This window comes from Simochromis diagramma, unplaced genomic scaffold (assembly GCF_900408965.1).
Source record: "Simochromis diagramma unplaced genomic scaffold, fSimDia1.1 OVJJ01000320.1, whole genome shotgun sequence".
NCBI lineage: Eukaryota > Metazoa > Chordata > Actinopteri > Cichliformes > Cichlidae > Simochromis > Simochromis diagramma.
In genome coordinates this window covers 8,288,547-8,301,047 of record NW_024386773.1, presented here as the reverse complement: position 1 = coordinate 8,301,047, position 12,501 = coordinate 8,288,547, and the positions used below count along the sequence as shown (strand labels likewise).

General features: G+C 38.9%; 1 protein-coding gene across 1 annotated transcript; it reads left to right on the top strand.

Annotated features, from left to right (window-relative positions):
* Nucleotides 1–351: 351 nt before the first annotated feature.
* On the top strand, nucleotides 352–11,673 carry nudt3b (nudix (nucleoside diphosphate linked moiety X)-type motif 3b). Its single transcript, XM_040006353.1, has 5 exons — nucleotides 352–705; nucleotides 1,930–2,040; nucleotides 6,984–7,028; nucleotides 7,118–7,202; nucleotides 7,532–11,673. Exons 1-5 carry the CDS (start codon nucleotides 607–609, stop codon nucleotides 7,726–7,728), a joined length of 537 nt encoding a protein of 178 aa, XP_039862287.1. The 5' UTR covers nucleotides 352–606; the 3' UTR covers nucleotides 7,729–11,673.
* Nucleotides 11,674–12,501: the final 828 nt, after the last annotated feature.

The window sequence follows — 12,501 nt, the reverse complement described above, 5'->3', positions numbered from 1 at the left end:
AAAAATACATTTGAAGACTTACTTGAATTTTGTGTTTGCCTAAAAACAGCTTTTCTCACGTTATATGCTTACATTGTCGGATCTATTTTGAGGGCCATTCCTGCGCTGTCCATTACCTGCGGTGCTGAAACTGATGAATTAACCTGGTGTCTCTTTTTCTAATGTGAGCAGCAAACTAATTTGATTACGCTAAATACGATGTTTCCCCAAATAAAAAAGTCATATAAATTAATATCGGCATCAGATAAGTAGACCGGGCCATCTAGTTGGAGCCTCAAGTGCCAGTTCCCTTTACCGGCTCACTCCAGTCAGAGCGTGGTGCTGCGTTTTCCCCCCACGCTTCGTTGCCCTAATTCTTCAACCCTTGATAGGTAAATTTCTTACGCTCGCCAAGCTATTAATGGTTAAACTACGTCGTGGGCGTAGCGGCTCCTTGTAATGGCGACCGTGCCGTAGATGTTCCCAGGTTTGTGAAAATGAAGCGAAGAAGAAGTTATTTCTTTTAAGTAAAACGCCGAGGTTCCCCGTAGGAGGACTTTGCGTCTACAACCATCGTCTTTATAAGTGGCAAATATAGCTGTACTTTTGAACTTTTACGCTCCCGAAATGATGAAGCTCAAGTCAAACCAAACCCGGACGTACGACGGGGATGGCTACAAGAAGCGGGCCGCTTGCCTGTGCTTCAGGAGCGAGAGCGAGGAGGAGGTGAGTTCGGTGATGTGAACTGTCTGGAGGGCCAAGCTAATATTAGCATCCGTAGGTTTTATCCAGCCTTTTCTGTTGTGTGTAGATCGAGACGTTTATCAACACGGCTTTGGTTTTATCCCAGCTGGAAAATGATTTATTTTATTCTCGTGTCGACTCCCGACGTTTTGATTATTCACTATTTTTTAGCTGGTACTTACTCGAGTGTTATGTAAGCCTCTTTAGCAGTGCAGATAGCAGCCTCGGTTATGACCAGACTTACTAGCTCCGCGCTAATGCTAACGTTAGCTTGCTAACTACCCGGGTTGCTGCCGTGGGCAGCCGGCTATCGGCCAGCAACCACAGCCCACAGTACAGGCTGTGGTGAGTGCTGACTCTATCACTACCAGCTGTCGGATGGACAGAGAATATTTAGTATTTAAAGCGACAGCTAAGATATGTATCTGCTCGCGTTACAGATAGTTTGGCGAGCTAAGTGTATTGTGTTAATGCAACTGGTATTACTAGCCAAACATTGTACTGCTATGTAGCTAGTAGCTATCCTAGTTTAAGCCAGAAGATGACTCTGGCAGTGATAGCCGGCTTGTATCACTTGTGTATTTTGATTAGTTTGTTTGCGAAATTGACACTGTTGATATTTGGAGCACCAGCTTAATGGAAGCGTCGAGCCCTGTGTGCATATTTTACAACATCGCTTATTAATGCTATTTGTGTATTTATCGCTCCTATCTAGCCGTATCAGAAAAAGCGAAAACGTGTTGTGGATTACTTGAGCTCAGTCGCGATTTGGGACGCTCACGTACAGTCAAAAGGAGACACAAAGATGTCTTTGTACTTACATTTTTCTAGGGGAGGAGATGGGACCAAACCAATTCCTCATTTTGGTTAAAGTAAAGGCCAGACTGTGTAGACAGGGGTTGTTGATTACAGGAAACGTATCAGCATTACCAGCACCAAAGTGGAAACTTTTACCTAAGACTGTAGATTATTTGACTGGCAGCCAGGGGTTCCACAGCTCATCTCCACTAAGAACCCAACATCTAAACTAGTTCACTAGCTATGATTTATTGACAGTAATAAAAGTATTAGTTATCTTAAACCCAATGGGTTATCATTTCCATTTTTCTTGAGTTGTATTTTTCGATGTCCCAGTTGATATTATGTGAACAGTAACTCAGAGTTGGACTGTCATACCTGACCAGTATTGTATGGGGTGTTTTGCAGGTGCTACTGGTGAGCAGTAGTCGACATCCTGACAAGTGGATAGTTCCTGGAGGGGGAATGGAGCCCGAAGAGGAGCCCAATGTTGCAGCAGCTCGAGAAGTGTGTGAAGAGGTTGGTTGTGTCACTCAATATTGTTATATCTTATTTAAGCCTGTAGTATGATGGCCTTTTCTCTTTGGTTTTCCAAGTGACAGATGTTGTCTCTATGTATACTGCGTACTGGGAACCTTAACGTGATCCTTTTCAGAAATGTCAGTAGCTGGAAATATAATTCTCAGAAAGTGTGGCAAATTTGTTTGAGTATAGACTCATAAGATGTATTGTATTACAGTTCTGTTAACTTGTCTGTATTTAACACTGAGCCTGATACCTTGTTCTCAAAATCCATTTTGTCAATGCAGTCATCCTGTTTGCATGGACAGTAAGAGAGAGAGCCTAGCAACATGTAAGCTGTATCATAGCATCATGTTACAAAGCAGTCTTTAGGTGTCAAAGGAGGTCACACAGAGATTGAACACTGGCTGCACAGCAGTTTGACTGCAGTACAGTCAAGTCACACAAACGCAAAAAATGACAACAATTGAGTTTTATTGTTTGTAAGTTTCTCGTAGCTATATATATTAGTATACAGTAGTGGTCACATTACAAGGGCAGCTTGGAGGACACAACATGTTGTTTTTGTTGTTCTGTATTGGGGTGGATGGGTAGTAATTAGTAAACAGTTCTGAAGCTAATTGGAAATCAATATCCTATTTATACTGCCTACGCCTGTTTGTTAAATCAGGTATTCTTCCACTCTGCATGCTGTTCATCCTTTGGATATTTTGATCAGAATGGACACAGGGCACATAAGACACTGAATCTCACCCGGCGGTTGGCTCCTAGTGGGCCGCTGACCTTATAAAGCCTATCCTCTCTGTGTGATCCGTCACACTGATGGATGCTGATATCATCCCTTATCCTGGCTCCTGCTGATTGGTAGCTTTGGTGGTTGCAGGACACTTAGGCCTGCCAGCAAATTTCCACAGGGTCAAAAGCAATGTCACATCACTGCTCAGGCTCCTTATGTGCTAAAAGGCTACATTCAGAAACTCTGTGGTGACTGAGTGCTGCTTGATACATCACCAACTACACTGGCTTTCTAAGCCTTTTATTGGACGATGGTGTAATAGGACATATCCTAATCCTGGTGAGCCTGTTCTGATCACCGTATGAGTGATAAGTGATTGCTTATGCTTATTGGTTTGGAGTATCTCCAGGGATGAGAGTGAAGACAAGGCATGCAGTAGCAAGCCAAAATTTACAGAGGGTTTCTTTGTTAGACTGTTCACTATCTCTGTTAATCCTTGTATCTTGGAGATGCACCCCGACCCTGCAACCTGAAGACGCATTGCATAACTGGTAACGAAGTCTCAGCTGTACATCCTCTTCCCAAGTGTTGCCCAGTAGTCTTGTGTTACATGAATGCCAGAGCTGGGAGACTTTTTCCATCTCATAAAAACAAACAGGTTGACTTTTGGCCTATTACTTAATCCCTGGCTCGTCTTTGGAGTTTCTAGTGGTGTGCCTGCTCTTTACCATATGATCAAGCTGAAGGCCTTAGGAGTGCAATTGGTACAGTGTGTGGAGTCAACATTTATTTATAGAGTGAAACTGGAAACTGAGGAAGAAGCTGCAGAGATGTCAGTGAGAGGCCTGGTGCTGTATCAAAACCTGACCTACTGTTAACCTCTGGGAGTTAAAATCTTGGAGATGATTTTTGGTGTTAAAATTTTCTCAACAATATTAAGCTCTCAGAGACCTTAAAGTTTCTCTATGACAGAAAGGTTGTGACATTTATATGGCTCTGATTTTAGGATTGTGAGAAAAGGTATAATAACTTGCAAAGTTTTTATTCATCTGCTTTTTTCCCTGACCTTTTACATGACAAAACTAAAAACGATTTTGAGAGAGAGGCTGTCAAAAAGTGCCAAAAGTTGAGAGAGGGTTATTTTTCAGATGTATAATAAGTCAATTTTAAAAATCAGTTGATCAGTAAATCAGGAACCTTTTCCCCCACTAATCTGGCACTTTCCAAGAAAACTGTGGCTTCAGCCTCTGAAAAATGTTTTTCTGTTTTTGTTGAATATTATGTTTTATGTAGTTTAGTGTTTTTGACTAGTAGTTGGACATCCGAGACTGGGCTCTGACAGATTGTGAATTTGTTTTTTCCTCACTATATTATTGTTTTGTTTTTGTTTATTTTGTCAGTTGCTTGATTAATGTTAAACATTTTGTCAGAAGAAATCAATGACAATTATCAATGCGTTTAATAGTAATTTCATTGCTGTAGAAGTAATTTATGTCCAGTCATTATGAGGGGGGAACCTGACATTGACCTACTTTGTGAATTGATCCCTTTTTTAGTGATGTTAGCTTTTTCAGCTAGGAGAGTGTTTTCCAAGTGGTGCACCAATTCTTTTTGTTTTTGTTTGTGAGGATCATAAATTTTTGCAGTTTAGAACTACAAAAAAAAAAAAAAAAAAACGAGAGCCAAATCCCTGGCAATTTGCATATATGGGAGCCTAATAGGGGGAAAATATAGTGCTTTGTTTTGTGGGAAAACAAAGTTTACAGTTAAGGGGAGATGGGTGAAAAATACCTGTCATATGACTTCTGCTGGACCAGCAATGTCAACGACTGTTAGCCCAAGTGTGTTATCTGTTGGGCGAAGTTGGGTAATGATAACATGGTATCTAAAGAGAAACTTGGAAACCAATCCCTTCTAGGAAAAAATAAAACAAACTGGTTTTGAAGTTGAGGCAGCAAAAACCTTGTTTTTGTTTTGCTTTGTTTTTTCTCTACTTTTTTTCTTTTTTTGGCTTGTGTTAAAGCTAAAGGAGGCAAGATATATGCTAGTGGCTCCTGACACTGTTGGACAGCTGTCAAAAGCATGCTTTACAGTGTAATCAAAAGAAGAACAACATGTCATATGACATACAGTCATATGAAAAGAGTTTTCATCGGACTAAGCAGTCCTGCGATAAACTGAAGTACGCTCAGCAATAAGTACACAGCAGCAAGTAATCATTTTCTGTTTGACTTTGTCAGTTTCACATTATTGTCGAGGAATTTGGTCCCACTCTTCTTTACAAAGTTTTTTCACCTCATTGAGGTTTGCGGGTATTTTCTATGCACAGATCTCTTATGATTCTGTCACGTTGAGGTCCCGACTTCGACTGTTCCATTGCAACACCTTGAGTCCTTTCTTTGTAAATTTGTTGTAGATCTGCTGGTATTCTTTGGATCATTGTCCTGTTGCATGACCCAATTTTGGCCAAGTTTTAGGCATTGTTATTCAAATTCAAATTCAAAAATTCAAATTCAAATTCAAATTTTTATTTGTCACACACACACACAACCATACACAGTATGACATGGGGGTGAAATGCTTGTAGCTGTACAATGCCCGACCATTAAATGACAGAAGAAAAGTTTTACAATATTTACAATTTACAGTTTACTACAAAAATTTACAAATTAACTTAGGAATTTACAGTAAAGAATGTGCAAATAGCAGAAGAGATTATAAAGATAAGGATTATAAATTATAGGAATTATAGGATTATAGGAAATGTGTGGTGGTGCGTGTGGTGACGTGTGTGAGAGTCCAGTCTTATAGTGACGTGTTTGGGAGAGTCCAGTCCTACACCTGGTTCAGGCCCCGAATAGCCTGGGGGAAGAAGCTCCTCCTCATTCTCTCTGTTTTGGCCTTAAGGGAGCGGAAGCGCTTCCCAGACCTCAACAGTGAGAAGAGTCCATTGTTGGGATGGATTGGATTGTTGGATTGTTAGTGGTATCAGAGGTTTGTGCTGATATCTTGTGTTTGGGTTTTATCCAAATGTGGCGTTTTGTATTATGGTAATAAAAATCTTCACTTTGGTCTCATCTGTTGAAAGGATATTGTTCCACAAGTGTGTGGTTTGTTCATATGCAACTTTGTAAACCTAAACCCAAGTTGTGTTGCCATGTTCTTTTTACAGAGATTAAGCTTTCTCCTGGCAACCCTTCCAAACAACCCATACTTGTTCAAACTTCTTCACACTTGCATACCCACTTAATTAGTAGCACCTGGCTTCTGCTTACCCTCTTAATTCCTTTGGAGGCAGTAAGGGTGTACTTCGATTTTCACAAGACTCACATGACTGTATTTTGTAGGAATGTGCACAATCAGTTGACTGGACAGTTGAACATTGCTGCCCTGGCTTGTCAGCAGTGAAAATTTCTGTCAGTGAGGCTAATATGTCTTTAATGTGCAACACTCAGCCGAAGCAAAAGACAACGTGCAACACTAGTGCCAGTGGACACTAAACAGCAATGTGGACTCCCAAGTTTGTGAATGAGATAACTTGAGAACAAAGCAATGTAGGATATTCAAATTGATGCCATAGGTATGTGCTAAAAATCTTGGATGAGATTGAATATGTTACCTTGATCTCAAGGGCAAGGTCATAGGTCAAATTTTCAGACAATCTTGTAAATGCCATAACTCAAAGGAAGTCAAATTTTCAAATGGATACGATAAGTGTATCTACTAAAAATCTCTCTTGCCTATTAAGTTAGTGTACAAGAACATCCCCGATTGTTTTTGTTTTACAGCCCTAAATAATGTGCCTCGTTGCAGGAAAGTGCATGCAGAACATGACTTCAGTCTTTGTATATGCTGTATATTGTTTTTATTTTGTGGACGCAAAAACCACAATCCAGGATTTAGATGGAGTGAATGTGTGGGGATAAACACAATCTCATGATGTAATGTAATCCAGTGCACAACAAACACAATTTCCAATTACCGTACAAATTAAATCAGCTCTATTTGAAACTATTTCAACTAAACACTATGAGGTTCAAATGGGTGTTTATTGTTAGGCTGTTGGAGTGCATTCAATTATACAAGTGTTTTTGCGTAGACCTCAATCTCTTCATATTGAACGAAAAGCCTTTAATCATCTGTTGTGACTTCATCCTGTGACAGTATTTACTGAGCATTTCATCATTTTTCATTCATTTTACAGGCTGGTGTGAAGGGGACTTTAGGTCGCTTGGTGGGAATATTTGAGGTGAGCTGCTGTGTGTTGACTTTTTTGGGGGGGTGTCTTCAAGTGTCACCTTACTGTTTGGTTAATTATGCAAATGTTTTCTTCCACAGAACCAGGAGAGAAAACACAGGACCTATGTGTATGTTCTTATTGTAACGGAGGTGCTGGAGGACTGGGAGGACTCAGTCAACATTGGTAAAGCACTGTTTGTTTACTTGTCAGAATGGGGATCATACGGACAAAGTTCTCAGGCAGTCACATGCTTGACTGTAGCTTTTTTTTTTTTTTTTTTTTTTTTTGTTTGCCTGGCCTTACTGATATTACAGTTTTTAGTGTGTGTTTACTGGGGAAGATTATAAAACCAGCTTTGTTCCTGCCCTTGTGATTTTCACTTTAGCTGTGTGTACAGTACTAATAATCAGTCAAAACCCATTTTTCATAATGACTTTTTTTTTCCCCCCGTGTGTTGTTTTTTTTCTTGCATGTTAACCTTCTCCACAATGCTTTCTTTTTCTGCAAAACAGGGAGAAAAAGGGAATGGTTTAAAATAGACGATGCCATACAAGTGTTGCAGTGTCACAAGCCTGTGCAGGCCACCTACTTTGAGGCTCTCCAGGAGAGTTGTCTGACCAGTAATGGAACTCCACTGGTGACCACGATAGGTGGGGACCTCTCCCCTACCTACAGCATCAATCAGAGCTCTGTTTCTGGGATCAGATAACTAAAACCACAACTCTGAATACCCCAGGAGCTTTCGCCACCACCTGCGCTCTTACTTGTGTTATTTCTCTTCTCTTCTCTTCTCTTCTCTTCTCTTCTCTTCTCTTCTCTTCTCTTCTCTTCTCTTCTCTCTTTCTTTCTTTTGTCTCAGTAACATGGTTTGCCTTGCCAACTCCTTTGTGCCAGAAATCTGGCGCAGACTCAACAAGTGTTGGATGAATAGTCCAAAACACTTTGTAAATGTAAATGTAATTTTTGACCCCTCTTCTTTTTTGTTTTTGTTTTTACTGACAACTGCATGAAGTGTCCCCTCATTCCCTTTTCCTTAACACACCCTTAGCGTGGTGTTTATTGAATGCAAGAACTACTTTTTACTGTTGTAATGTAAAAGTGTATACTTAGTGCTTAAGCTGAAGGCTTTTGGTGGTCTTTTTAATGTCTCCATCTCTTTTTTGTTTGTTTATTTTTCTGTGAATGAATGTGCCCATAATAAGTGTACTCCCTCCCCTGTTTTAAGGATAGGAAAAATTGTATCTGAACGAAAAGAATTGTGGGAAGTGACTTGTCTTGCATGAGCGCTATTGTTGTTGCGTTTCACTCACTCGAGTGACCTGATGCTGACTGTGTGACAGACAGGGTAAGGTCTTTTGGCTTTTCTTCACTCTTCTCCCTGTTGTAGTTGTTCTTGTTATGTTTTTTTGTGGTTTTGTTTTGTGTTTTTTTTTTTTTTAACCTGAAGGATACGGCCCCTTAATTTCAATATTCTTTCCATTTCTGTTTTCAGCTGTGTTTCTTTCCTATTTGGGAAGCTAGCCAAGCACTACAGGTTTCAATTTCAGAGCATGCATATATGCATATATGTATATGCGCTGCACAGTGACTGAAAGAATGTCAGCAGACAATGTAAAAACCATCTTTGTCCTCACTCTTTTCTTTTTGATCCCTTTTTGTTTTCTTTGTTAAAACGCTTTCATGTGACTGACTACAGAGTCTTCCTCCAAACACTGAGAGGGTGGAAATAGTAGATTTCAGAATCATGGACTTGTGTAATTTCAAAGTGCAGCACATATCACTTAAGTTATTAAAACAATTTCCATATTTTACTCCTCACATTCAGTTTGGTTAAAAGCAATTGTTTACATTGTGTTTGTAACATAGTACAGATGAATTTAACGGGCACTTTTCATTATGGTCATGACTTTTTTTTTTTTTTTTTTTTTTAAAAACCTTCCCTCCTTAGTATTTATTCTGCATCCCCCAAAATACTCAAAACACCTGCTTGACATTAAACTGATGTCAAACTGATTTTGGCAAGATGCAGAACAAACAAGCCTTGTACAGTTTGAGACCTTGTTTTTAACATGTAAAATGCTTTTTGGATACTTTTTTTTTTTTTTTTTCTCCTCTCTAACGTTTGGCAAAAGTCTCTTTAGCTCAGCTGCGTCACTTGGCTGCGATGTGGCGTGAAGCAGCTGGCTCAATACTGTGAAACTGGAGGCGCTGTAGATAGCATGTAAGAGGTTTTTATTGTAAATTGTTTATTTCTGTATAGATCAAAGATGAGAATACAAATGACAAAACACCTCTTACACATCTGTGAGTGCTACATGTCATTTCAATTGAGGCTGGAAAACCTGATTGAACTCACTGCGTTGGCTTTAAAGCTGTGAGGAATTTTCTCTTGAGATAGCATTCAGTACATCAGAGGCTAAAGAACAAGGAATGTGGCTGTGGGTGAGATTAAAGAGCCTATTTATAATAGAAAATTGTAACAACCTTAATGTTTTTATTTTAGACCAAAATTAATTGGTAATGGCAAGGATTTTTTTTTTCTTTTTTTTTTGTTTATCATCTTTAGTCAAACTATGAAATGAAGTATAACTGCATTCTGAGTTGGAGAGCCTGGAGTCTTTTCCTCCTCTGTACCACTAGGTTTAATCAGTGAATTTTCCCCTAGAGGGTTTCTTTCATTGATCTCCCCACTTTGGTGTTCTGCCTTTTTTTTCCCACATTGATAAATTTGGAAAAATTTGCATAAGCAAATCTGATACATTTCACCTTCCAAGTTTATAGGACACAAAATTTGCACATCCAACAAACATTTGCATTTGTTTGGAGTTGTCTTTTTCTAACTGGTGAATTTCATTCAGTTCTGTTTTTCCTTTTATTAATCTTTTGTTTGCTCTCCCTTATCTCTTTCTGACTAGTTTTTAACCCCGCCACTACTTTCACCAGCTGGCTGTTTACTCTGTTTTTGCTAAGCAGCTGCAGCTGAAAACTATGCTACAACTGCATAAATGCAGGCAATGTGGGACTGCAGGCTGGAAAACCACAAGAAGGAGCTAAAAGATGCTGAATAATAGTGTAAAGTTGAGTTTAAGTACATAGGCAAAAGGTCTTTGATTCTTGCATAAGAGAAACAGTTTACATTAAAAAAAATCATGTTAACAAAAAACTGATTATAGCCACATTAAAGTATTTGATGCCCATAGATTTAAAAAGATTTCATTAGGGTTTGTTGGAAGACTTGGCAGTACTTATGTATTTAACAATGAATATGCACAGAAAACTCCAGTCTTATGATTCACAATCTGATGAGAAACCCTTTGATAGGAAATGAGAACTGAAAGCAAGCGGAGCAAAGTTTATCTAGACAAAGAGCAGGGTGGCTTTTAGTGGTGGACTGAGTCTTTTCTTCCATGTTTATGATTATGGTGGAAATCACCACATGCTAGCACAGCTGCTAACACTGCCCTGCAATAATCCAGGAACTCAGATCTCTTCTGAATGACAGTTAAGGTGAAAAGGGTCTAAAGTCTCCTCCAGCCTGAGACTTTGGACTGTTTTTACTGCTGTTTTAGAAAGGTGTGGTGGTCAAAGTCTTGCTTTATGATGCTCTACCTGGCACTTGAAATGAGATTTTGTGTTGATTAGACTTTTTAGTCATCATCTAAAGGTACAATTAAATAGAAACTGGATGAAACTACATATGGCAGAAAACAAAAGCCTAATAAACTATGGCTCTCTAGTTTGATGCGGGTGACAGGTACTGTCAAAATGAATGTGAGGAGGATTTCCACAAGTAAACAGCCAGTCATTTTTAATTATTAATAACCACTTATTCCTTATCCTGTGTTTTGTTTTGTTTTGTCTTCTCTTGTTACTGACAACCTGATGTCTTGTATATAGGTAACACAGCAATCTGATAGCCAGAGAATGCGCTTTGGTCCTAAAGGATTATTGTAATTTTTTTTTTTTTTTTTAACCCTTCTTACTAAAATTCAAACAGTTTCTGTCACAAATTGACTGATTTAGGTTGGAGTGCTAGCGGGAAATTTGGAAGTAAAGGTTTTCACTTGAATTCCACATTAGACTGATGGTATCATTAGATGGTACAAACACATTCACCCTTTCTTGGACTTCTTGGCTATAAAATTGCCTCTTTAAAATAATGACGCTTCCTAACTTGAAACCACTGGAGCTTCAGATAAAGTCACTTCATTTAATTTACCAAAGTGGACGGTTTATTAATGTGTTGCTATGTCAGTTAGTTGGGCCCCATCTTGTGGCCAAAGCAAAAGAATAAAACAAAGCACATCACTTAGCAGCTGAGGATTTGTAACATTCAGTTTTCCTTTAGCACAATGATGACCGTTTCACCTGCTAAACGACTGGAAAAATATGTTAATTAAAAAAAAAAAAAAAAAAAGACAGCTGCCATCTCTGAAAAACAACCAAACAAACTCTGAATTTGATAACTTCACTTTTGAACCGTTGACCTCAGCCTTGAAGTTGCATATCTGTATTTGTGTTCAAGGTCTATGTGTCACTGGAATTTTTTTTTTTTTCCTCTTTTGTCATTTGGGACTGTGGAATAAGACCAGTGTGAGAAGACTGAAGATTGTAATATAAATGTGCCAACAAATAAACACCAGTATTTCACATTCAGGCTGGTGTGTGTGTGTTCAATACGTCTCCAAGTGTGCTCTTTGTAGAGTATGTAGGTATTTACAACAACTGAAATATTGTAACTCTGTAGCCAACTCACCCATCAGTTTGTTTTAACTCTTGAGGCTCATGTGCAAAAAGAGTTAGGTCTACTTTCAAGATGTCAGCAGCAGGACATCTCAAGACTATCAAGACTTTCTTTCATTAGATAAATCTGATGAGCAGATTTGTCAAGTCAAATTTGTGTTGAAACATCATAGAAATGCCAGATAAAATTAAAAGATAAGCTGGTTAACATTTTGAGTCTTCAGTAGCAGCTACAACCTAATTGGGTTTCTCATGGTCAAGTATAGTTCCTGACGTATTCAGTAGTGCAGTAGTATCAGGGTAGATTGACATCCTTTCCAAGGTTGGTAGTACTTTTTGTCAACATAGGAAAATCAATCCATCCATTTTCTTCCACTTATCCAATTTAGGGTCGCACTACACCCTGGATAGGGTACCAGTCCATCACGCACAAGAGCCCAGATCCATCTTTGCTTTCAGGAAAACTATGAGAGTCAATGTTAAAAACTTTAAAAAGAAATTTTCCTCAGTGTAAAAAGGTTCTGTTGGGTTAATTATAACTTTGGCAAAAAGGCCCAATTTAGTATGCAGGTGAGTCATTGAGTCCTAGATCATTTCAACTTGACGCTACCATAACCACTTAATGTTTTCTGTGTGGACTAACAGTGAGGGAGATAACTGTAAAAATGACCCTCCACACAATTTACCCACCAGACTAACTTCCTGCCAAAAACAAAGGCATTTGTTTTTCATTTGACAC

What these genes read in the sequence shown, in the direction of transcription:
- nudt3b (XM_040006353.1), top strand. Translation starts at nt 607, where the DNA reads ATGATGAAGCTCAAGTCAAACCAAACCCGGACGTACGACGGGGATGGC. An exon ending in CTCGAGAAGTGTGTGAAGAG is followed by an intron (nt 2,041 to 6,983) that starts GTTGGTTGTGTC and finishes TTCATTTTACAG; the next exon opens with GCTGGTGTGAAGGGGACTTT. An exon ending in GCTTGGTGGGAATATTTGAG is followed by an intron (nt 7,029 to 7,117) that starts GTGAGCTGCTGT and finishes TTTCTTCCACAG; the next exon opens with AACCAGGAGAGAAAACACAG.